We start from the raw sequence: 25,292 nt of genomic DNA on the forward strand, positions 1-25,292 counted from the left end.
CCATTGGGGTGGGGCCCACAAAGATTGACCTGGAATTATTTCCCCCTCCCTTTCCGCCTCAGATGGACGTGTACTGTTTCCTGTTCACGGACCTGCTGCTCATTACCAAGCCAGTGAAGAGGGTGGAGAAGGTGAAGGTGATCCGGCAGCCCCTCCTCATCCACAACGTGGTCTGCAAGGAGCTCAAAGACCCTGGTGAGTACAGCACAAAGCCAGCATACTGTACACCACAGAGCCATAGGAGTAGGTAGATATTATGGTTCAGTCCTCAAATGGTGAACCTTAGTATTTGTGAAAGTGTAATCTGAGCCCAGATCTGTGGTTAGGGGCAAACCTCTCTCCCTGGAGGCAATAACATCCACCTCCAGCTGAGCCCACATTAGCGCTGTTGACTAAGGAAACACCATGTTGACTCTCTACTCTGTAGGTTCATTCATCCTCATCTACCTCAATGAGTTCAAGAGTGCGGTAGCAGCCTACACTTTCCAGGCCAACAGCGCCACCCAGGGGCGGAGCTGGATAGACGCCGTCTGCAATGTCCAGGTAGGACAGCTAGTCCACAAGCCTCTACCCATATGAGCTGGATGACGATGTATCATCTGTGGATTAGATATCATGATTACATACTCTATATAAAGATTATTATGCAGCAGTTGTTCACTGTCTAATCAATGTGTGTGTGTGTGTGTGTGTGTGTGTGTGTGTGTGTGTGTGTGTGTGTCTGTGTCTGTGTCTGTGTACACAGAACCAGCTCCAGAGGCTTCGCACTGAGGAGGTGCTTCGACAACAGACGCAGCAACGCCTAGAGGGTGAGGGAGAGGAGGAGGATGAAGACGAGAGTAGCAACTCCACCACCAGCTCCCCCTGCATGCAACACAAAGACCAGCAAAACGCAAGGTACACTGCTTCACCACACACTTATCTGTTGGGGGGCCTGTGGTTGGTCAATAGTCTTCAAATTATTATGTTCTGTGGGATTGTTTACGCAGACCAGGAAACACGGTCTGTGGGGGTCGTACTATCTGGTTATACTATCGTTTGACCACCTGCTTTGACATAAGTTACTTCAAAAACTTAAGATACGTTGCCTAAAAGTTATATGAATTACGATTAACTTAGACTGGTTACGTTTAGGCATTAACTTCAACTGGTTACGGTTAGGAAATAACCTTGACTGGTTAAGATTTGGGTAAGTTGTCTGAGGAAGGGATTAGCAAATATTAGCGCAAGAAAAACTACAAAGTTCAGGTTACAAGTTACCATACAGATCGTATTCTTTGTTCTGCAGAAACGATTGCCCCGAACATAATCATTTGGAGAAAGTCAAAAGTATCCTTGCATGTACCAAAATGTTTTGCCTAATGTGTATTATTTCCCGTCTTTCTCCTCTAGTCATTCGGAAGGTTCCACTGAGACTCTCTCAGTCATGGACATAGATGATTCAGGAGGGCACCAAGACCCCCCTGCCAGAGACACAGACCCAGGAGAACCCTCAGAGGGAGGCCCTGACTCAGGCATAGCTACCCCCTCCATGGGGCCTGATACCCTCCACTCCCAGTCTGCCAGCCCCCAGGCCACTCACCCTCATCCTGCCCAAGAACAGGAGCAGGAAGGGGGGGAGGAGGTTATGGAGCAGGAGCCCCAGTGTCGCTCTCTCTCCATGGACAGTGCTTACGGTACCCTCTCCCCTGAGTCCCTGCTCAGAGAGCTGGGCCTGCAGACGCGACCGGGCCAGAGCGAGGGAGAGGAGACTGAGGAGGATGAGAGAGAAGGAGAGGTAGAGCAGGAGCTGGAGGAGAGGGCAGAAATGGAACTGGTAGAGGGAATGGAGGAGCTGGAGGGAGGAGAGGAAGAAGAGGAGGAGGATACCACCTCATTCGGGTCCCAGCTGTCAGTAGCCCAGTCCCTGAGGCCTCGACGGCGCCCCCCGGTGCAAGCTCGTCTCCACTGCCTCCAGAGGCCCTCCAGCCTGGCTCCCCTGTCCCGCTCCGAGGACAACCTGCTCCAGCGCTTGCATCACAACACTAACACCCCTCTCTACAGGGCACACACCCTCAGACCTGAGGCCCCGGACCAGGCAGCACACAGGAGATCCGAGAGGGCTGAATGTCTGGTCCACAGTAAGAGTTTGTCGGAGCTGAGCCAGGAAAGCTTGGAGCTATTTCAGTTTGGAGCTGTCTCTGAACAGCCTGAGAACAATGACTATCTGACCATAAGCATGCCCTCTGGCATGTTGTGTGCCCCCCTGAAGAGGGCAGAGGTCAGGAAGGTCCAGGAAGCTCTGGTGACAACTTGCGAGGGCAGTGGGAGCCAAGCCAACAGCAGCGGCTCTGACGGGGAGACAGCGCCCTCTGCCTCGCAGGAGGGGAAGTGTGAGTTGACGGCTGGAGGAGTGGAGGAGTCGTCACCGCCCAAAAGCAGGAAGTCTTCAGCCCAGCAGCATAAGAAGCTCACCTTAGCCCAGCTGTACAGGATACGCACCACCCTGGTGCTCAACTCCACACTCACTGCATCGTAAGTCACCGCCTGTTTTTACACATCCCTGCCTATCGCCCCCTGCAGAACTGAAGCAAGGAGTTAAAAGGAGTCTTCTAACTCCCTGCCTCCGCTCTCTGGGCTTCTGTGTTTTTTAGTAGCTAGATTTGAAATTGTGTTACTGCCTCGTCGACACAATTTAGCCTACTATTGTAAACAGTGGAAACGGTGTAGAAATGTACTGTATGTGGTGGATCGTGGATGGGCAGTCAATGTTTAGCTGTGAAGGGTTGATTCTGAAATCACTGTCAAATTAAGGTCACTGCTAGAGGGACTTCTCAAGCCATAGACTATAGTTTTACATTATGTTCAGAACTTGAATCAGTTTTACAGTGTAAGGCATTGTTTACAGTGTAAGGCATTGTTTACAGTGTAAGGCATTGTTGTAGTCAATCTCTGTTGTGTGTTTTTGTTCTAGGGAGGTGTAACCACTCTGCCAGCCAACCGACCAGTGGCGTCTGGTCAAAAGTGGAACCACACTTGTTCGCAGTGTGCGTGGAGGGACTGAATTCCTTGTGACACAATGCACTCTCTCAAGCTGCCTTTTCCCCTTCCCATTGCCTTTTGGACAGTGTCTGCACAGTTTTGCAGTTGGGACAATAACCATACTTTTTGCTGTTGCATTTGGTTTCCGTTTATTGCATGGAGGGAAAAGGCAGGGAGACCTTAACTGCTTGCACTTTGTATTGGAAGTAGCATTGGGAGGGCGATTAGGCCAAACCTTGGGGCGGGCTGGAGAGATTCTGGCGTGGGGTCAAACCCCTCCCCTATGCTCTTGACACTGACAGCAGGGGACCTCTAGGCATAAGTCTGCCAGCTTCCAGGACTCTGCTCTGGGCTGTCTGGAGAGGGTTGGGTGGACCCAAACACTCTTACTCTTGGTGAGAAGATTGAGGCACAAAAGTCTGAGATTTATCTCCTAAAATGTGGTTGAGTTGCAGCACCGAGGATATCCTGGTATTTGTACTACTCCTGGTTTGCTTCAAGAAAAGAAAACAAGAAATATTGCACAATTGTATAGAATAGAATAATCACTAAGGGGATGAATTTACATTTACAGTGCACACATTGAATTCATTGTTTGCTGTTTGTTCGTGTGCAAGTGTGTGTGTGTGTGTGTATATGTGCGTGTGTGCGTGCGTGCGTGCGGGTGCATGTGATTGCATGCTTGTGTGTGCGTGTGCATGCATTTGTGAGTGAATGAGTGTGTGAGTGCGTGCTTGTGCGAGCACGTGTGTGCATGCATGCATGCGTGTGAGAGAGTGTGTGCACTCATCTTATAGGTATGTCTGTGTGTGTGAATGACACATGGTCCTGACTGAACCAAAATAATGTCAACCTCCTGTGAACATGCTAATATGCCCAAAGATGTAAGACCTTAGTAGCCAGTAGATTTCCAACTAATGGTGTAGCCTTTTCATGAAAAAAAACAGTGGTCCAGCAACCATTATCAAGTAGAACTTATGCTATCAATTGCTGTGTATTTTCAAGCTTACACAGTTCATGATTGTTTCTTCCAAAATGGTTGCATTTAAGAATAGCATAGATATAGAATAACTTCTGGGCTTTTTGTTTTCTATTGTGCTGAAGTCATATTTTTCAATCGTGGTATGAATTAATAATGAGGAGATGCTAATATGGTTTTCTATGCTCATTGATTAGAGAGCAACATGAACCCTTGGTTATGAATAGGGCATGGGTGGAATGGAGTTGTGTTGAGGAAACAGTACTCCACTCAAATCAAAAGGTGTGAGCGTGCACTCAGCCTAGATCGAACAACAGCAGTATATGAGTATTCAATTGCACCGTTGAGAATGGGGTGATAGTATGAGAGAGAGAAAGATAGAAAGAAAGAAAGAAAGAAAGAGTGATCCACACTAAGTAATCCATGTCATCAGCTTGGAGCACCTTTTGAGACATTGCATTGTTTGTGTTTCTTTATTTAATCCTAGTAACACAGTAATACAGTAAGAGACTGAACAATGGTTTGGATTGGATATTACTCTACGTGTGATAGGCGAATCTACCCAACTGTTTTTGTTGTATGACCTTTCCTTCACACTAATAGTAAAAACTGATTTACCAGGCAAAGCTTTCACCAACTCAGTGAACTAACATGATCATACTGACACTCGGCTTGTTCACATTCATGATTTATAATACAAGTCCTCTGAACTCTTCCTTTCCAAATGTGGCCCAAACCAAATAGTTTAACAACATCTGTTTACTTCTTGTTTTGTTTATGTGTTAATATTTATTAAGCCTGCTATGTTTTATATATAAGATATTGTTTATATTGTTTGATTTCATGACTTTTTATTTGATGTTGGTGTAGTCTTAATATTTTGTTTGGTTTTTCATATCAGGCATGAATCTGCTATGAACCAAAAAATCATTTGTTCCCCCTTTCAGGAATGTCTCTTAAGTGTCTTACAAAATAAAACGCATCATCAGATATGTTGTAATTGCTTTTTATGTTCTTAATCACCTGGGATGGAGTAGTTTGGGAACAGAGGCATTGTCAAATACAATCCAGTATTCATAGCTTTCATGTGACGTCACAGCATAGTGGAAACGCCCACCTGACGGGCAAAAGGCACTTTTTGCGGGCAAAACCCACGGGCAAAACCCACTTTTTGCGGGTTAATAACTTTGATTTCCCGTGGGTTAGGAAAATAATTCCAACGTGTCCGGAAAGAGGAGGAGCCAGGGAATCCAAAAGTTTTTGAATGCAGTCGATCCTCCACTCCTATCACAGTGGACACAGCAAGGAGCGAATTAGCGGTAGAACTCCCGAACGCCCGGTTGATCGAGTTTCGTATTAAAAGTATATGTTCTCGGGGTGTCAGCGCGGTGTGTAAGGGCTCAAAATGACCGTATACTGATGGTGAATTTAGAGAAATTAAAACTGTGTTTGTAGCACCTCCATAGCCGGTGTTATTCACGGTCAAAGCCGGTCAAGGAGGCACCCTTTGCGGCTTAATAACTTTGATTCTCCGGGGGTTACGGTAAAAACCAACGTGTTCGGAAAGAGGAGAAACCAGGGAATCGAAAAGTTTTTGAATGGAGTCGATCCTCCACTCCTATCACCGTGGACACAGCAATGAGCGAATTCCCGGGTAGAAATATCCCCTCGACCCGCTGTCAGCGGGAGTTCCGTCCAGCAGCGGTAGAACTCCCGAACGCCCGGTTGATCGAGTTTCGTATTAAACGTATATGTATACAACAACCTGTAGCGAATACCCTGGCAATCTAACAATTATATTAGAGTGTATAATGCATAAACTGGGCATAGTCATGGTCTTTGCTTGGCTGGCTGGTTGGCTGCATTAACCTGTTGTTGTTACTTGTATGTTCATTACGTTACTTCAAATGAATGCCCCCTAAGTCAAATCCATCAACTGAAGATAACTCGTGAGTTTAGAATGAGAAGGTTCTATCTCCGTTTAGAATGATAAGGTTCTATCTCCGTTTAGAATGATAAGGTTCTATCTCCGTTTAGAATGATAAGGTTCTATCTCTGTTTAGAATTATAAGGTTCTATCTCCGTTTAGAATGAGAAGGTTCTATCTCCGTTTAGAACGATAAGGTTCTATCTCCGTTTAGAATGATAAGGTTCTATCTCCGTTTAGGGTAGTTCAGAGATATTGAGCGTCAAAGTTTTGACATTCCATTATGTTTTGTGAGATGGAACCTTTGTATTTTATGAACCGTTTGCGTCCACTCGCCATGTTGCTATGATACTTTTTGCCCGTCAGGTTGGTGGTTGCTAGGGAAGAAACCACGTGACTGAAAGCTATGAATATCAGCCTATTAAAACCTTGGCCATAAACCTCTCATCTATGTCTTGTGCATTGTTATGGATAGCCAGCAGGTGGCAACAAGGATCTTTGTAGGTGTTGAGCTATAAAAGCTCTCTTATGAATGACATCGCTATGGTAACCACCACTAGTGTTCTATTCTTAAATGCCTTCGATAGTATTAATTCTATGAAAGGGACCATGCTTGCAAAGGCATTGCTGGACCACACTTCTAGTGTTTAAGGTGTGCAAATTTACCAGCAGTCCTACTAGTGAGCTAAAATGGTTATGGTATAACAGAGAATACATGGGTTTTACCTATATTAGGGTGATATGTGTAACTTCTGCAGATGTTTGTTTAGCCTAAGCTGCACATCATGTACATACATACAGTTATTTATTACTTGGACCCCATTAGCTTCTGAACCCCATCAGTAGCCACTCTATCCTCTAGGAAATCTATGTTGAGATTCTCTCACCAAGTGTTGTTTGGCTTTTCAAGCGTTGTTTGGCTTGTCACAGAACATACTTCATTTATTGTATATCAAAAGTGATAGGAGGGCTTTCAGAACATTGGCAAAGCATGGGCGATGATGTGCTGTTTTGTGGAGTTGGACAGTCTGACATGATAAACACATGGATTTCCCCGTCACAAAGTTGGTGAATACAGCGACAGTGTCTTTGAAGTCAGCCTGAACTCGTCATGAGGTCATACAGAATACAGCTGCCTGACAGTCCTCTTCTTATATTCTCAGAAATGGGTTTCCTCTGACACCATCCACAGTCTCATAAAAACTCCCATTCTCTACCTGAGGAGGTTTGAACAGTGGGATGTCCACATGTACATGCATGGCAGATCTTGCTCAGGTATATCAGGACATGCCGGTCCTGGCTGGCTGTGCAGTAGCCAAGGTGTATTTACAGGTGATTATATCAGCTAATCGGTGGATTACAGCATGTTGATGCCACACAAGCCCCTAATCCGCATTGGAAAAGGCAGCGTGGCCCCCTCCAGGATTTTCCTCTCTTAATCTGATCCAGAATCCGGTGGCGGTGGTGGCCCCTCCCGTTCTCACATCTGGCCCGCAGGGATTTAATGTTGTAATCCTTGATTTTAAAACAATTTTATTATGCTTTAGCGCTGATATGCTGGAGTTTAATTATTAAAATGCAGCTTTCGGGTTTGAACCACAAAGTAATTACACAACCCCTGGTCTATTAGCTTCTCTCACATGTGGTACAGAGTGTGTGCCCTATAATGGCCTCTAGCTGGCTGGTAGCTGCTCCCATGAAATGCTCATCATACTTATAGTATGTTCTCCTAAATTGAAACACATTGCTGAGAAAGAGAGTTTAAGAAGGTTTGTCAATTGAAGCTGTGTGCTGATGTCCTCATGAGTAGTGCATCATTGTTAGCATGTGTGTAACCGGAAAGACTAGTATGCTTGAACTCAAAGCAAACTGTACTCATCTTTTAGTTTAGGCATGCTTTGTCCAGGAACTATTGACTGTGATACAGGACTATGAATAATAGGTTTCATATATCAAGGAAGGTATTGGTATACAGTACTCCCCCTGTATGTGTTTTTCCGTTCTCCTTTCACTGTGTTGTCCAAGCAGCTGGGGCATGCGAGGGTTAGCACTACTCGCTGTGACAGATGTCAAAAAGCATGCTGTAAAAAATGTCTGATTAACACAAAGGGGCACTTTGGCAAATCCTGATTATGGGTGCACTTTCATTTATTAAACTCTGCCCAATCCCAATCCCTGTGCTCTTTTGGAGCATGGGATTAAAATCAGGTAGACACCATTGTCTATCTAAACAATCCCTCTCTAAGATAAGCTGCTCTCTCTCTCTCTCAGCCCGTTTCCCTCTGTATTTAGTTCAGGCATTTACAGGCACGGGGCTGGGCTAGGTTGGGCAGGACTGGGCTGGGCTGACTGGCTGGCTGGTTGGCTGGCTGGCTGTAATCGCAGCAAGGGGCTTATGGGTCGACTACTGCCCCATTAATCAACATCATCCCCTTTAGAGGAGATAGGTGATTGGATTTAGGACATGTTTTTACAGGCTAGAGAGGAAAAAAAAGAATGAGAACTAAAGCATGTTTACAAGGGCTGTGCTGTGAAAAGGCCTACAGAAAAGTGACGGCCATATGGAGTGGATCACCCCGGTGAACAGCTGCCCTTTATCAGCGCACTACTACTCCATGCCATTAGAGACTGATTGACCTTCATGATGTATGGAAAGGAATGACTGGGTGGTGAGGGCCACAACAGAACATCTGGCCCCTCTGGACCCCTCTAGGCCCGTAAGCACAGTGGTTAATAAGCTGGCAGATACACAATAAGACATTGTTTAGTCAGTACATTTATTTATTAATTTTTTTACCAGCCTGAGGGTGTAGAACCTTTCTTCTCTTTCTTTCTCACAATCAAAATAGGGAAGGTCTTGACCTTGGAAGTGCCACAATAGAGGAATCATTTCATTAGGAAATGTGTGGTGATTTAAATACCATATGTTTTTGTTTTGCAATAAGGTATTTGAAATCACACTTTATCCTTCTTGCCCTCAGTACTGCGATTAATTCGTACTTCGAAAGTACTTTCAGAAATTGCATCATTGTCATGTTCACAATGTCCTATTGAATTGTCTGCTTAAAGATGGTTTGAACACGTGAATTATATGATTGATGCATACTTACCCTTCGCAGAGTGTGTGGTATTTCAGTAATACTGTAGCAAGGTGATTATCATGTTTTCGGCTCAGCTGCTGTCTGGCATTTACATCACAAAGACATGGCATATGTTTACTGATCATTATTCTTTATCCTTAAGTTCTGCTGTTGTTCAAATGAGAGAGCATACGGTTCAATTTTATATATGACCTGCCGATTCCCTCCCCTCTGTAATTGTATCAGCCCATAAGAAGATTATTGTCCTCTCAATATTGTAATTTTTTCAGGAAGGTAAAACATATGAAATGGAAATCTCAAGCATATTTCTTAATTAAATGGAAATTCATTTAAAGAGTAGCTAGCTACAAGTGGAAGAACAACGGCCAGATTACTGGGTAAATCCAACACATTTAATATTCGAAACGCATTGACACAATTAATCTGATATTGCGTCGAGGATAATACCTTTCCTGACACTAGCCGTTCATGCAGGCTCTGAGCAGAATAAGCCCTCTTGCTGTGGGCTATGGGGTTGCACACCATCAACAGTTTCTATCACTATCTATGAATCCAAGTGGATTTTCAGTTCATATCACCCACGCATGAGTTACTTTTGTCCATTATCAACCATTTCAAAATTATAATATAATTATTGCACGTTTGCAAATGTTTTCAGAGGAGATGCATGTGCAAGTGTAGCCTACCTCAAGTGTTGCACAACGATCAATCTCATTATAACATTGTCCCCAGTCTGGGGGACTGGAAGGATTCATCTAATTCGGACCTCAGTGTTTTAAGGCAGTTTGAATTGTCTTTTGAGATATGGTTGATCTAATCTAATTCTGTAACAAAGTAGTAAACAAACATCACAATCCTTGTTTATCGCTTCCCTGTCAGTTTTCTTTCAGGCCATGAATGGGTTAACGGGAGGAGGCGTAGTGGTTGGATTTGGGTGGAGTAAAGTTGGACATGTAGGCTTTTTCTCAAATTAGCTGGGGGAACAGCATCATGTAATAGTAAAGCGACCATAAGGAATATTTTTTTAAAAAAACGATAAATTAGTGATTTATTCACAGAAACCGTGAACACATTAGGCTAAAAATGGATGTCAGTGAAGAATCGTTGCTGGAGTATTTCTATAGAACAGGAGGGAAAGTAAAAAATGGTGATTTATTGAAAACATACAAGCCTTTTATTGGCCATATCGACATGCAACTGCGGGGTAAGTGGCAATCTGTTGTATGTATCGAACATTTCGAAATGAATTATTTCCGCCAAAAATAGCAAAAAGTTGCACCTAAACTCATTAGAGCAACAGTTACAATTGAACAGGGATTGATGTATTGACGCACTCACCATGTATAACCTCCTGTTTACCAGCTGCCATACAGGCGATCTGTCAAGTGAATAACGGTAACTATATTATCATACAGTCACATCGAATAATATTATTATCATTCTTTTTCATTATACTTTTTCAGCAAAACCCGCTTTTTGTCATTGCTCTCAGACCAGTCATATACACCAAACATCTGCTTTACATTAAAGGTTCTGTAAACAGACACAATTACACACGGAATGTTGTCATTTCCTCTCTGTGGTCGGTGGTAGCTGCATGCCTGAATCCCCTAGTAGTACTACTGAATGACTGAATACCCTAGTAGTACTACTGAATGACTGAATGCCCTAGTAGTACTAGCACTGAATGACTGACTACCCTAGTACTACTAGCACTGAATGACTGAATACCCTAGTAGTACTACTGAATGACTGAATACCCTAGTAGTACTAGCACTGAATGACTGACTACCCTAGTACTACTAGCACTGAATGACTGAATACCCTAGTAGTACTACTGAATGACTGAATACCCTAGTAGTACTAGCACTGAATGACTGAATACCCTAGTAGTACTAGCACTGAATGACTGAATACCCTAGTAGTACTAGCACTGAATGACTGAATACCCTAGTAGTACTAGCACTGAATGACTGAATACCCTAGTAGTACTGTCTGGCACTGAATGACTGAATACCCTAGTACTACTAGCCCTGAATGACTGAATACCCTAGTAGTACTAGCACTGAATGACTGAATACCCTAGTAGTACTGGTACTGAATGACTGAATACCCTAGTAGTACTGGTACTGAATGACTGAATACCCTAGTAGTACTAGCACTGAATGACTGAATACCCTAGTAGTACTAGCACTGAATGCCTGAATACCCTAGTAGTACTGGCACTGAATGCCTGAATACCCTAGTAGTACTAGCACTGAATGACTGACTACCCTAGTAGTACTAGCACTGAATGACTGAATACCCTAGTAGTACTGGCACTGAATGACTGAATACCCTAGTAGTACTAGCCCTGGATGACTGAATACCCTAGTAGTACTAGCACTGAATGACTGAATACCCTAGTAGTACTAGCCCTGAATGACTGAATACCCTAGTAGTACTGGCCCTGAATGACTGAATACCCTAGTAGTACTAGCACTGAATGACTGAATACCCTAGTAGTACTGGCACTGAATGACTGAATCCCCTAGTAGTACTGGCACTGAATGACTGAATACCCTAGTAGTACTGGCACTGAATGACTGACTACCCTAGTAGTACTAGCACTGAATGACTGAATACCCTAGTAGTACTAGCACTGAATGACTGAATACCCTAGTACTACTAGCACTGAATGACTGACTACCCTAGTAGTACTAGCACTGAATGACTGAATACCCTGGTAGTACTGGCACTGAATGACTGAATACCCTAGTACTACTAGCCCTGAATGACTGACTACCCTAGTAGTACTAGCACTGAATGACTGACCACCCGAGCCTGGCACCAGGTCACACCGAACATCTTCACCATTGTGTGGTACAATTGTGACAGTCACGAATTTGACAACAGTTTAGCCTTTATACCCAGGAGGATCTTTCTGAATCGAATGTGTTATATTCTCTCTCTCTATTCTCTTGTATCGAGATGTGTGTGATATTTGTAATTACAATATCCTGTCTGCACTCTGCAGTTTGTTGACTCCCATTTTATTATTTACTAATAATCTCCCATGCAATTCCACGACACCATCCCTGGCAATGCATGAAATCAGTAGGCCTGTAACATATTCTGACCTTTCCAAATGCTTATCCAATGTGACCTTGTATTACTGTACAGTAGCCAGCGTGTACTGTCCAGATGCTATATCGGTGGTGCACAGTTGTTGACAGAGGTTTAGAAAGCTGCTTTGATAGTGTTCCATCTGACAGGGCTATCCAATTAACTAAATTATTTCCCCACATACATAAACTCTGTTTTAGCATGTGTTTCCAGCTTTAATAGCATGATTGTGACGATAATACACTTTTAATCAGACTTGAGTCCACATGCATCACTAGGTTTCTAATGGAAATGCTTTTATGATATGAACAAAATGGGGACATTGTGGGAATGTGACAACACAGTCCTGTTGCTACTTGCTATCTACCTCATGCTAAGGAATCACTGGTCATGTAAACTATGGTTGTAAGCCAGGCATTCTTTTGTTGATAGATGTAAGTGGCTACTTCCTTTGGATTTCCTGTTGTGGATGGGAACTATGTGACTGTCTCATTCTGAATGTTCTTTCCCGCTGCTGTCAGGAAAAAGGAAAGAGTTCAATTGTCCATGACTATTATGCCCCCACATACCTAAGCATTCTTTCAAATACCATGTATCTCAGCATACCTCAAGTTTACCATAACAGTCTAATATGTTTAACTAGAATTGATGTCAGTTGCTGGTCTTACTGGAGAGTACATACTGTAGTATTTGGACTAGAGTCTTAACATCTTGTTGGAATATCAGTTCTCAAACTAAAAATGTGGTTAGACAAACAGTTGCCAATAGTTTGTTTGCTTCCCATTTCCATATTTTTTCTCTGCCTGGGGTCCTCTTTGTCCCGTTCCCAGTGACTTTGTTTGGGATGATTGTTTTGCAACTTGAGCTGGTATGGGCCTCCTCCCTCCTGGTGCCTCTGGCCTCTGTAGAGGGAGATGAAGTCACAGAACAGCTCATCACAGGCAGGCCACACTACTATCTCAAATAGCTATCATGCATTCTTGAGGCAGAATTCACATCTTGGAACGCCCCACAGCAATCCTAGTAACATAAACAATGTCAACGCAACAACATACCTCTGAAGAGAAGTGACTGTAAATATTACCTTTTGAGATGGATCTGATCTGTTTTAGAGATTATATTTAATCCCAGTTCCATTTATTCCAGGAATAGTTTATTAATACACATGTTATAAAGGCAGCCACATAATTCTGTCCCTTATCCTTTGACATTTCCTGTGTTTAATCACACTTTAATGAATGGTTCTTTTCCCCAGCCAAATACAGAGAGGAGTTCAAACTCATCATCGACAGGATCGCAGTAGTGAAGTCAGAGCATGTAAGTAAAGTAGGAGACTAGTGAGTGTTCCATATAATCAGATCATTATGATAAACATCTACATGCATGTTTGCCTAATGATCCATGCACACAATGCTTTTACCACAATATTGAGCCATTCATGGTTCCATTGTTGTTCTTGTTGTTGTGCTAATGTGACTAAAAAAAGGATCTGTCCCACATTTTCTGTCTGTTTACTACTTGCTATTTTCCCTAAAGGATTGTAGCCTCCACTTTGTTGTCCCTGTATTAAGCTGCATGGTTATTTGCATATATATGATATACTAACTATATTGATGACAGTGATAGTACTATGAGTAGATGATGAAACTTTCTGATGAGTCTCATTTGTACAGTTCAACCATTTCTGGATCCACAGTATTGTATCACCTATTTCAGGAATTACCTTTCTTATAAGGCAACGCTGCACTCTCATATCCACTGTGTCTGTCTGTCTGTCTGTCTGTCTGTCTGTCTGTCTGTCTGTCTGTCTGTCCGACTGTCACTCGGTCTCTCTGTCTGTTTGTCTCTGTCAGGGTGAGAAGTACTTGGTCCTAAAGAAGAGGTACAGGCAGCTGCTGAACGAGAGGGACACAGAGCACCATGGGACAGACAGGGAGGGACAGGGCAGCCCTGCAAGGACCTCAGCCACAGTCCAGTGGGAGGGCACAGGGGTAGAGTCTCCATCCACACTGCAGAGGGACTTCCAGAGTTCTGATATAGGACTGGACCTTTCCCCTGCCCCATCCCCAGGCCCATCCCCATCCTCAAGCCAGGGGGCCCAGCAGAGGAGGCCTGTCCAGGTGATGTGGTGTGGAAGTCCCAGCATCACTGTCACAGAAGCCCCTGAGATGGAGGACACACAGGAGGTGAGATCCATATATGCCTCTGTCACACTGATTCCATGTCAGTTTTTAAGGTTCCCACACTAAATGAAGGATGGGATGTATTAACAACACTGACTCCAGCTATGATATGTGACGGCAGCTGTTGAAACCAGGAACAAGACGGCAACCAATCAAATTGTTCAGACTTTTATTCAGAAAAATGTTCAACGTTGTTAAAAATCAATGACACACACACACACACACACTAGTCAAGCCAAAATATTGCAATGCAATGGATTCGGTGAGTAATCCCCACTACTACCTAGTTAACTATAACACTACGTTACATTGTTAGCAGGCTCACAAAACAAGCTGTGTTAGTTGACTAGTGAGTGTGTCATATATTTTCAACAACGTTGAAATTTATTTACATTTTTCAGAATAAAAGTCTGAACATTTGATAGACTGCCGACATGTTCCCGGTTTCACCAGTTGCTGTCACATACATACATACAGTACATCCATACATACATACATACATACATACATACATACATACATACATACATACATACATACATACATACATCCATACATACATACACAGTGATTTCATACCTTCTTGCTTGTGACTGATGTTTTCAGTCTGTCTCTAAAATAGTCTGTCTTTGTGAGTTTCTACTCTGCGTATTCCCTGTCAGTTCTTATCTGATTTTGGATATTTTGAAGAGCCCGTTGTATCATGATGTGGCATTAGAGAGAGAGAGAGAGAAGTAGAAAAACGAGTAGTGCCTCCCAGGAGTCCTCATAGACTAGTGCTCTATGACCTCACTCCGGCCATGAGAGGTGAAACACAGAAGGCCTCAGTGATAAGAAAGGGAAAGTCAAACAAGCGGTTTGCTCCAGTCTGCAGATCTTTGCACAACGGGTGGAGCAGCTGTTTAAAACAACAGATTCTGGGCGTCAAACCCTTTTGAACATTAAAAGGTATGAGTGTCATTGAATCTACTGATTGAGGTTGGTAGAGAGTGTGGATATGTTTAAAAGAAAGCTTAAAACATACCTTTTTATCTAGTGGTTTATCTCAACTTGCACTTTTACTCCTATTTCTTGTTTTTTTCCTGGTTTTATTATGTTGTATTTGATTTACTATTGTTTTTATGTTCAGCACTTTGAGTTGCATTCAATGTATGACTTATAAATGGCTATATAAATAAAGTTGGATTGATTGATTGATTTTAAATGTCTGGGTTCAACAACAACAACAACAACAACAACAACAATCTTTGACCGCAGTAAAATACACTATGCATGCAGCTCAGATTAGATACATGATAATCTGACAAATGTACTTTATTGTTAATTGAAAGCACTCTAGTGTCTATAAGCATAGCTTTTAAAGATATGTTTTTAAGCTGATAAAGTGTCCACATACAAATGTGTTTTGAAGCACCAAACCATTAACACACAAACCAACCTCTACTCACACCCACTGAAGGAAGGAGGAGGACACCAGCACAACATGCGGCTTCTAGTTAATAACCTCAACAAGCCTTTGAACACAACCAAAACAGTGTTAGAGCTACAGTAATCAGAGAATGAGAAGATGGCCTTATTCTATGTATTCTTATGGCTCCCCCTCCAGGAACAGCACACAGAGAGGACCACCTCACCACTTATTCTAAAAGAAGCCCCTGCTCTCCAGTTTGGGGAACCCCTAGCACCCAGCAATGGAGAGGATGAGCTGGACAAGGACTCAGGGTCAAAGGTTAGAGGCTAGTAACAGTCCATGTTTCAACCTAATAAGTCTTATTTCTTGCATTTGCCTTTTTTTTTAGAGCTGTTTCTAAACCTATTTATTCTTCAGTGTAACAACACGTAACTAACAATATTGCACTGTGATAACTGCATAAGCAAAACAATAATTGCATAAGATCAGTAAAGGGAAGTGCTACTCAAAGGAGAGTTTTGAGTCATACCAGGGTGTGTTTCTGACGATCTCCACCAGAAGGCGCTAGCTAAATTAACTGGATTTGAAACAAATGCTGCATGTTTGAGAGGGGGGAACTACATGAGGGGGGCAACAATTTGCATTTGAATAATGCCCTCTGTCATTATGTTAAGCAGCAACATGTTTGAACTCATTAGAAAGATAATGATGATTTGGTCCCATTAAACAGATTGAGATTCATCTGGAAAGATATGGCTTTCCTTGATGGCCTAAACCTTAGACAGATGAAATATGTTAGAGTATATGAATATAGCACTACAATCAGATTAAGTGTGTTGGGTGTTAGTCGCACCAATGAACTGTGTATTTAGGACACACTGTTTATTTATTTTTTTACACTGTTTCTACCTTACTGGGGGCTTGGTTAACCGTATCACTGCTGTACAATATCATAGAGCACAGTTCATTTGAAAGTGGATCAATCATATTCCAACCTTTCCCATAAGTGAGTAACTACGCATTCAAAAGTAGTAGTTCTATGAGAGCATTGATTCATCGGAATGGCGCTGTTGGTGTGGAAATAACCGTTTTACGTAGTCGTCAGCTAGTATTCCCCTGTGTACTCTCCAATGGCTCATGTATGGTCTGTTACTCTGTGTTTGGTTCCTCACTTCCTCTTTGCTGGAAAGGCAGTTTTACAGTACGGTAACTCTTCTTTTTTACTCTTGAGGTGTTTGACCTGTTCAAGTTTCACTTTGTACTAATCCATAGTTTAACCTTACCCCATGACAAAAGGAATGGAAATGACATGACAGAGAAGAGAAAAGTGCTGAGAGGGCAATTGTCAAAAAATAATTGTAGCTATTCAGGATTTAGCTCTACTTTCTGCTCAACAATATTTTTCTTCCCTTATTTCATTTTAGTTTCCAGCAGAAAAAAAGGACATGTGGACATGTGCCAGCATGGAATTGGCTGGATAAATATCCCACCACTTTCCCTGTTAAACAGCCCTGTCTGTGTGACAGTTGGTGCGAGGAACATGAAAGACCTGTGTGTTTTTACACCATGTCCCCTTAATGATCTGAGAACAATTAGCAATCAAGTGCTTCTCAGAACGCAAGAAAAGAGCGCTATTTTCCTCCCCACATTCATCAGTCAGAATGACACTTTTGTACATTCAGAGAAAATTTAGCTCGTTATTTTTGGAGCGTTTTTGACCCCTTGTAAAACAGTGGGAAAATACATAGTGCATGGTGCGGTGACTGCGGTCCACAGGCACGTTGTTTGGCAGTTCAGAATCATTATTGCCCTTTGTGTGAAAACCTCACTTTTGTCTAGCCACCCTCCTACCTGTCTTTGATCACTTTGTCTCCTCTTGGCATCTAAAGGTTAAGGTGAAAAACAGTGTGATTGGTGTGTGTGTGTGTGTGTGTGTGTGTGTGTGTGTGTGTGTGTGTGTGTGTGTGTGTGTGTGTATTACGGTCTGAGCACACTGGGTTAGATTCAAAGTAGGCTCTTTGCCCCTCCAGCTGATGTGTCTTGTGATACAACTCACTGTACGTTATTAACCTTTGCGCCTGCTTTCTGAGACTGGTAATGCATTCATGTCTTATTATCTGTCTTTCAGTCAGAGTCAGAGCAAGAAGAGGAGTGCATGGGCAGTATGGGCTCCACTGCTGTGGCTGTGAGTTTCACATTTTATCATTCTTTGTTTCACCTAACCTGAGGCGCTGCGACTGGAGCGTAATATAGAAACGCTCAGTAGAATGTCCAAACCTTTATTCTGTGTTATCTATGTTGTGGATGTCTCCCAGTCTGCGTCTGCTGATCTCTGACACACTGAGCCATGGTGTTGGAGCTGTGACTCAATAGGATATGGGTCACAGGGATGTGTGCTCAGTGCCACAGTATCAAAAGAGCACAGCACAGGATGTGGATAATAGCCTTCTGTGTGTGTGTGTGTGTGTGTGTGTGTGTGTGTGTGTATGTGTATGTGTGTGTGTGTGTGTGTGTGTGTGTGTCTGTGTGTGTGTGTGTGTGTGCGTGCGTGCGTCTGTGTCTGTGTGTGTTGGTGAGTGTGTGTGTGTGTGTGTGTGTGTGTGTGTACATTCAAGTAATTTTATACACTTTGCAGGTTTACACTACTTGTGTAAACTGTCCTGTGTGCACTAACTCTGTGCTTAGCCTGAGCTCATCCACTCCCACCCCTGTCCTGTCCTGTCCTGTCCTGTCGTAGCTGGACCCTGTGGAGAAGGAATGGATTTACTCTGCTGCGTGTGGTCGCCTCTCTGACCTCTCCCAGCTGCTGAAACAGGACCCCTCCCTGGCCAACAAGAAGGTAGCCCCCCCCCAAATGGCGTTTAAAATTAAACTAAGTATTGTATCTGTTGGGGAATATTGAATTAATTGCAGTACAATCTTGAATCAATGCAACAATTTGAATGAATGCAATAAGTCTGTCTGAGGTATGGCTTAAGCTTGCTAAGATGTTGGACTGTTTTTTTTATTAAAATACCTTACTAATTTGGGGTTTCTTTCCTTTTCATTTGTCTCGACTAGGACTTCACTTCAGTGAGTATACGTCATTCAAGAATAGGGTTACATTTGCATACTTTCAAGTGCATGGAGTATATACAGTAGTTTGACTGATTTCATTCTTCATTTTTCTTTTGAATGTGCTGTGTTGTTCCTGACTGTGACCACCACTGTCTCTCAGGGGGTAAGTGGAGGATTCATCTTACAATGCCAAATATTTCTACAGATTTTTGGCCACAAATTAGATTGATAGTCGGTCTCATTCCAAAGCATTTTCTCTGATTTATGTATTTATTAATTGTAAGAAATAAAGTATAAAACCTGTTCTCAACTCCAAGTTTCATTTGTATTAGATTCACAGTCATTTCATTTCATTGTGATTTTTCTACTTAATTGTGTTCCAAGAACCCTGTGTAAAAACATCCAGATCATGCATTTCAAAGGTCCACTATCAAAAGGATTATGAAAGATAGCTTTTTAGCTCTTGTGCCCCCCCCTAACAACCCAAATCCTTTTATTTGTCTCCCAGTGCGCTTAAGAGATTTGGTCTCATGTTTGTTGTCCCTCCCCTGTGTCAGAGTTCTCACACTGTCCTGTGGCAGACCACCTTCTAAGACCAGGCCCTAAGCCCCTGCCATCCTCAGTCCCCACCCGGACAAGATAGCACGGCCGCCATTGAAGTGCAGGGAGATGGGGGTATGGGGATTAAAGAGAGACTCTTAATGCTCCACAAAGACTTCAACCACTTAAAGATAATCTGAAAGTAATAGAGCAGGCTGGGATTAATTGAAGAACAATGTTGGCCGTGTCCCCGGGAAGGTGCTAAAGCTCCCCCAGGCGACTTTGATGTTCTTGGGCCTTAGCCAGCACAGAACCCAGCGCCTGGCCTTGGTAGACCTAGTGAGTGCCCTGCCCAGCGTTCTGCCCTGCCTTTGTAGTGCCAAGGCTGCCTGCCTGCCTGCTTACCTGCCTGCCTGCCTGCCTGCCTGCCTGCCTGCCTGCTTACCTGCCTGCCTGCCTGCTTACCTGGTGAAGTCATGCACAGGGAAGCCTCAGCTAAGACTAGGAGTTGAAGGAGATCAGAGGGCTGTTTGAAGTCTATGTGCAGGGCCCAGAGTTTTCCAGGTTATGTTTTCAGGATTAATATGCTCTGTCCACTGCATGGACTGGTTTTGCTTGATGAATACGAATACGATTGAAAATAAGATCTTGTGGATGTCAGGCCTGGTATCAAGGAGTTTACAGACTGTCTCTATCGTAGTATTTTTTATAGGCCTCCTTTTCAATCACATCGTATGAATCCCAGAAGCTCAAGACCAACCTCTTAAATACTAATTGACTGAGACTGGCACACTTAAAGATACACAAATATGTCAACCAAATCTAACCTACAGTATGCTACTCCCTCCTGTTCTCTCTCTCTCTCTCTCTCTCTCTCTCTCTCTCTCTCTCCTTTCCCCTTCCTTCCTTCACTCTCTCCTTTCCCTTCCTCTGCATCTGACGTGGGCTCCCCCCTCCTGCTGTGATGGACTTCCTCTGTCCCTGTCCTGCAGTTCGTAAGTACATCATTCTCCCATCACTCCTCTCTGTCCTCCTCTATATCCTCTGTACCCAGGAAGGTGTTGGGCCATAGGTCATTGTGTCCTCTGTTGACCGTCCCCTCGGCCCTTTGGCCACTGACTCCCTCACCGGGTGTGTATGCGTGGCGGTGGGGACAGAGCCGTCACTGAGTGAGCAGGCAGGCAGGCGGGGGGCCGCCACCCCAGTGTGCCGGGACAGGAACGAGAGACACGAGGAGGCGAGATGTCACATCCTGTCCTGCCTCGTCCGTCAAGCCCGCCCCCTAGGAGGCCCGCCGAGCCGCCAGTCAAACAGCCAGCCGGCCAATCCGTCTTGAGGGTGTGACAGGGCAGACAAAGGGGATGGAGATACGCCAGCCAGACTTCATCAGTCACAATCTGTCTCCCAGACTGCCCCTGGACAGCTAGTGGTGTATCTATCTCCCTTATGCCCCTCAGTGCAATCATATACAGTAGTACACAGCAGTTGTGGTATAGTCCACACAATGGAAAACGCTTATCAATTCAATAAACAAGCCATGGTAACAATGGTTGTGTAGTTAGCTCAGATTGTCTCACACCCTACTAGAAATGTGGAATGGCCCATTCAACCAACTTTGGCTAACATTGTTTATGTCTGGAGTTAGATTCAGAATCATTGGTTGTAGTTAACATGCTGACATCTGCAGCAGTAATGCTCTCATGCCCATAATTACACGGTCACAAGTGGTCAGAATCACCCTGACAAGAGCAATACTGTTGATCACAGCAGCACTATTTAAGACAGGTGGATGTGGTTTGCATGGGAATGTGTCTATGTGTCTGTCTGTGTGTGTGTGTGTGTGTGTGTGTGTGTGTGTGTGTCTCTGTGTCTGTGTGTTGCCTCTGAGCATGGCTCTGACCACATGTGTGTATGTCTATATGTGCATGTGTTAGTATCTGTGTGTGCGTATGTCTGTGTGTGTGTGGTGGGGGCCCTGTCCTCCTGACGGCGCCTGACAGACAGTGGGGTGATGCCTGGGTGGGTCTCCCCTTTGCGGGTCACACTAACATCATCAATCTTCTCCCCTGTGACAAGCGGCTGCCCCCCCCCCCCCCTCCCGCCGCCCCCCTGCCATGGGCACAGTGCAGTGTTGTTTTGTAATTAGGCTCCGTTAGATGGCAGGAAACCATCCCTCCACTCCTCCATCCCTCCATCCCTCCGCTCCTCCTGTGCACAGCTGGCCCCCTCCCTCAAACAGCCAATCAGAGCGCTCAACCTGCTCCTGTCTGTTTCAATGACTTGTTAGAGGAGTAATGATGCTTTGCCAATTACTATCACTGAGAATAGTCCATATGTGTATACATTAATACAAACTAAGTGGTATTTGAAAGAATGCGGTTGTTGAATGAATGTGGTTGTTGGATGAATGGGGTTGTTCAATGAGGTACGACTCCACTGTGGTACATATCTACATGAAACCCTGTGTCTGTACTGCATCTGTTTGTTCCTTTGAGAGAATTAGTTATGGACACATTGGTGTATTTGGGTGAATGGCTCATACTTCCCTCTCCCCTCTGTTTGGACACAGACAGCTCTTCACTGGGCAGCCAAACATGGCAAAGAGGACATGGCCACGCTGATGGCCAAAGCAGGGGCGGACGTCAACACAAAGTCTGTGAGTACACTCTTTCTTATCCTATTTGAATATATGCAGTATCAGTATTTTTTGAGATTACAGGGACAGTCTCCCTGGAGTAAGTTAGGGCTAAGTTCCTTACTCAAGGGCACACTGGTGGTGGTGTTCCCAGGTGGGATTTGAACTCTCTGTATCAACCGTATTTACGTGAAATCATTGAACTGTCATTTTTGTATGTGTCCGTTCATTTTGTTTATCTCTTCTCATCTCTTGCAGCATGTGAGTACATCCCCCTTCCCCATTTGAACAACATTCACCACAAATAACAACGGACCTGGTGGTATGAACGTTTTTTCCTGAATGTTCGCTACCAAGGCAATTGGCCACTTGATTGCTTGTTTGAGGTCAGGGGACTTGTGTTGTGCCCTCTTGTGATGTAATGATGTAATGCGTGGTAGCGGGTCCTGTGAAGATGCAGCTGTGTAAATGCATGACAGCAGTGTGCGTCGTAGGAATGGAGAGTATACGACTAATAAATCATGTTATGTCATGTTAATTGTTTCCCCAAAACAGTGTCTGAATGTACCGCCGTGCCAAAACTGAGAACTATGCAATTTTAGAGAATTACTCACCAATTATGTTTTTGCCATTACGTTTTGTTGCCATAACCTCTGCTAATTTGTATATTCTCTCTCTGTGTTTTCCTTGGCGCTGTTTGGGAATGGGAAACTCTAGGGGGTAGGTATTAAATCCACTCTGACATTTTTCCATGGTTGACCCTTGACCTCTACACACAGTTAGAGTGAGAGTGTCAGAGGTCATGTTCAAATGACTTGGACAGCCTGTTTGGTCCTAAGTGTGAACAAAGTGTCAGAGTGTTGAGTGTGTGCTTGTCAGCTAGTCTTAAAGTCTCCCTTAAACTGAGATCAGGTTTTCAGAACAGTTAATTACTTTAAAGATCGGTTGTAGAGATTATAGTTTACATTATGCCTGTGTTTTTGGTGTGAACCCTACAGTATTAACCTATGTGCATGGTTTTCCACATTTCCTTTGCAGGGTTATACACCACTGCATATTGCAGCATTGCATGGCCATAACCACATTCTGGATCTGCTCATTGGAACGTATGGTAAATCACAGGAGAACTGAAACTCTCACATAAGAAGTGACTTTCATTTAACTTACTTTTGAACTTTTAGTTCAAGATCAGGTTGGGGTGTCAGTGTTTTGAAGAGCTCCCTCCTTCCTCCTCTCAGGTGCCAAGGAGAACCTCCGGGACTATAGCGGCCATCTTGCCTGCTATTATCTGAACATTAGTGACACAACCACGGGGGTCACAGAGCGTGAGTGTCTCATAATTTTGCCTCTGAAACCTCTGATATTTGGTCTGAAGAGTGGGTACCTGTAGTAGAGTCCAACAGCTTGAATGAGCTATTCTGCTGTTGGGACCATGGTACCACACTAGAGTTGTGGCCTTGATTACACATGAGCTTTATTGTATATTCACATGAGCTTCTTAATATGTATGTTTCTTCATAAAAAAGCTTCTGCTGAATGACTATGTCATTGTTATTTTGTTGTTGACACCCCAGAGTTCCATGTTGCCCAGGCCAGAGAACGGCGGAACAGGAAGTTGGGTTCGTTGTTCCACTCGAAGAAGAAGTGGGGTTCAGCGGAGGAGCTGGGGCCTATAGAGGAGGAGAGGGCATCACCTCACCAACTCATGATCCCTGCCTTTAGACCTAGGAAGTTCTCCCGCTAAGGAACAATTGAATTAAGACACTCTTCTACACATGCACACATACACACATGCTCGCAAACATGCACGCTGGCAAACACACACACACACACACACACACACACACACACACACACACACACACACACATATACACACATACAATTTCATAGTTTGGGTTTTAATCGGTTTAATTGTATTGGAGAAAAAACATTTGAATGTAAATGTTAAGGAATGTTGTATAACATTACTCATGGAGCTTTTGCATGCTGCATTTACGTACATATTACTCTTGTGTTTTTCAATGAGTCTGTTTGAATTGGTCTTGCTGTTCCCTTGATCCTTGTTTATTTATGATTTGAAAGAAAAGCATTCAATTTGACAATGCAGGTGGATTACAGATCTAAAGTGTATATTGTTCCCATTATGTCTCACATCATTCTAATGTTTTCCGCACAGACACACACACACACACACACACACACACACACACACGCACACAACTGAATAGTTGTGGATTTCATCACTTTAATTATACTGAAGAAATCTCTAGGATTCTATTGTAAATGTTAATGAATGTTGTATAACATTTCTTATGGAGCTATTTTGCATGCTGCATTTACATATTACTCTTGTGTTTTAAAATGAGTCTGTTTGAATGTGTCTTCCCTTTCCCTTGATCCTTGTTTATTTATGATTTGAACAGAAAGCATTCAATTTGACAATGCAGGTGGATTACAGACCTAAAGTGTATATAGTTCACATTATGTCTCACATCATTCTAATTTTTTCCATGATTGTCAGATGTTATAACAACAAATCACAAACTGTACTGCTGCTTGCCAAGCCAATATGATGTTCTAGAATTGATCAAAATTCCATGTTTACTGTACGTTGTTGAATATTGCACTATGATGTTGTAAAGCAGTGTAACCAGTAGTTCACCTCTGGTCATCGGTTAGTAAGGGATTTTTTGTGTGTATTTAGCCCTTTATTTGTTATTACGTTAATACCCAAAGCCAACAAGTGTCGTACAATAGCTAGTTTTTGAAGTGCCTTATTCAGTTTTGACACAGGTTAGTGTTATGTGATGTCATGTTTCCTCAAGCTAAATGTATTCTCTCAAACTGAAGCTGCCTCTTTTCAAACTTGTTTTGCACAATATTTATATTCTAAATATATTTTGATATTAAATTGTCATTAGTTTCATTAATGACGTCTCTGCTCTCATCGCTTTGCTACTCCCAGTGTGGATGCAGTTTTCACTTCCATAGCTTTGGCACTGCATAAGCCTTTTGGATGGAATTAAGATTAGTCCCTTAATAATGAAATTATACTATAGTTTCATTACACACAGGGGTAACCTAACAAGATTACACTTCAACAAATACTCAGCTCTGGACTTCATGGTCATGCTTCTCACACCAGGACTCCTCCCTAACAACAACAAAAGAAAAGAAATTAAACTTGTGAGAAGACATTTTTTTTTCTCTCTTTCATTGAAATATCCTTACTTCTTTTTTAAGCTTCCTTTGATCTTACATCAACCACCTGACTTTGTGGGTTACAGATGGAGTAAATATGGGTCCTGGTTACTCTCCATAAGGCTTTAG

At 43.2% G+C, this 25,292-nt stretch overlaps 2 protein-coding genes across 6 annotated transcripts in view; both read left to right on the top strand.

The window, feature by feature from the left end:
- plekhg5b (pleckstrin homology domain containing, family G (with RhoGef domain) member 5b) overlaps positions 1-4,988 on the top strand; it is a gene marked incomplete at its 3' end in the record, with an annotated part of 30,219 nt that extends 25,231 nt beyond the window's left edge. For 3 of the 5 annotated variants that reach the window (XM_080535366.1, XM_080535370.1, XM_080535367.1), the window contains 5 exons: positions 63-195; positions 428-543; positions 746-897; positions 1,393-2,514; positions 2,954-4,988. In XM_080535366.1, the coding sequence (XP_080391492.1) occupies positions 63-195; positions 428-543; positions 746-897; positions 1,393-2,514; positions 2,954-2,963 (1,533 nt within the window). Of the gene's footprint in view, positions 1-62; positions 196-427; positions 544-745; positions 898-1,392; positions 2,519-2,953 lie in introns of those variants that run through there. The other 2 variants (XM_080535368.1, XM_080535369.1) reach the window with 1 other exon arrangement.
- Positions 4,989-10,089: 5,101 nt separating this feature from the next.
- On the top strand, positions 10,090-24,812 carry LOC308160552 (ankyrin repeat domain-containing protein SOWAHA). The gene is made up of 11 exons (XM_080534492.1): positions 10,090-10,232; positions 13,389-13,450; positions 13,987-14,319; positions 15,923-16,045; positions 17,856-17,912; positions 18,465-18,566; positions 21,894-21,980; positions 22,218-22,220; positions 22,998-23,070; positions 23,198-23,284; positions 23,534-24,812. The coding sequence occupies exons 1-11, from the start codon at positions 10,112-10,114 to the stop codon at positions 23,701-23,703; spliced, it is 1,218 nt and encodes a 405-aa protein (XP_080390618.1). The 5' UTR covers positions 10,090-10,111; the 3' UTR covers positions 23,704-24,812.
- The last annotated feature ends 480 nt before the right edge of the window (positions 24,813-25,292 follow it).

Source organism: Nansenia antarctica, assembly GCF_963989245.1.
Source record: "Nansenia antarctica genome assembly, chromosome: 6".
Lineage (NCBI taxonomy): Eukaryota > Metazoa > Chordata > Actinopteri > Argentiniformes > Microstomatidae > Nansenia > Nansenia antarctica.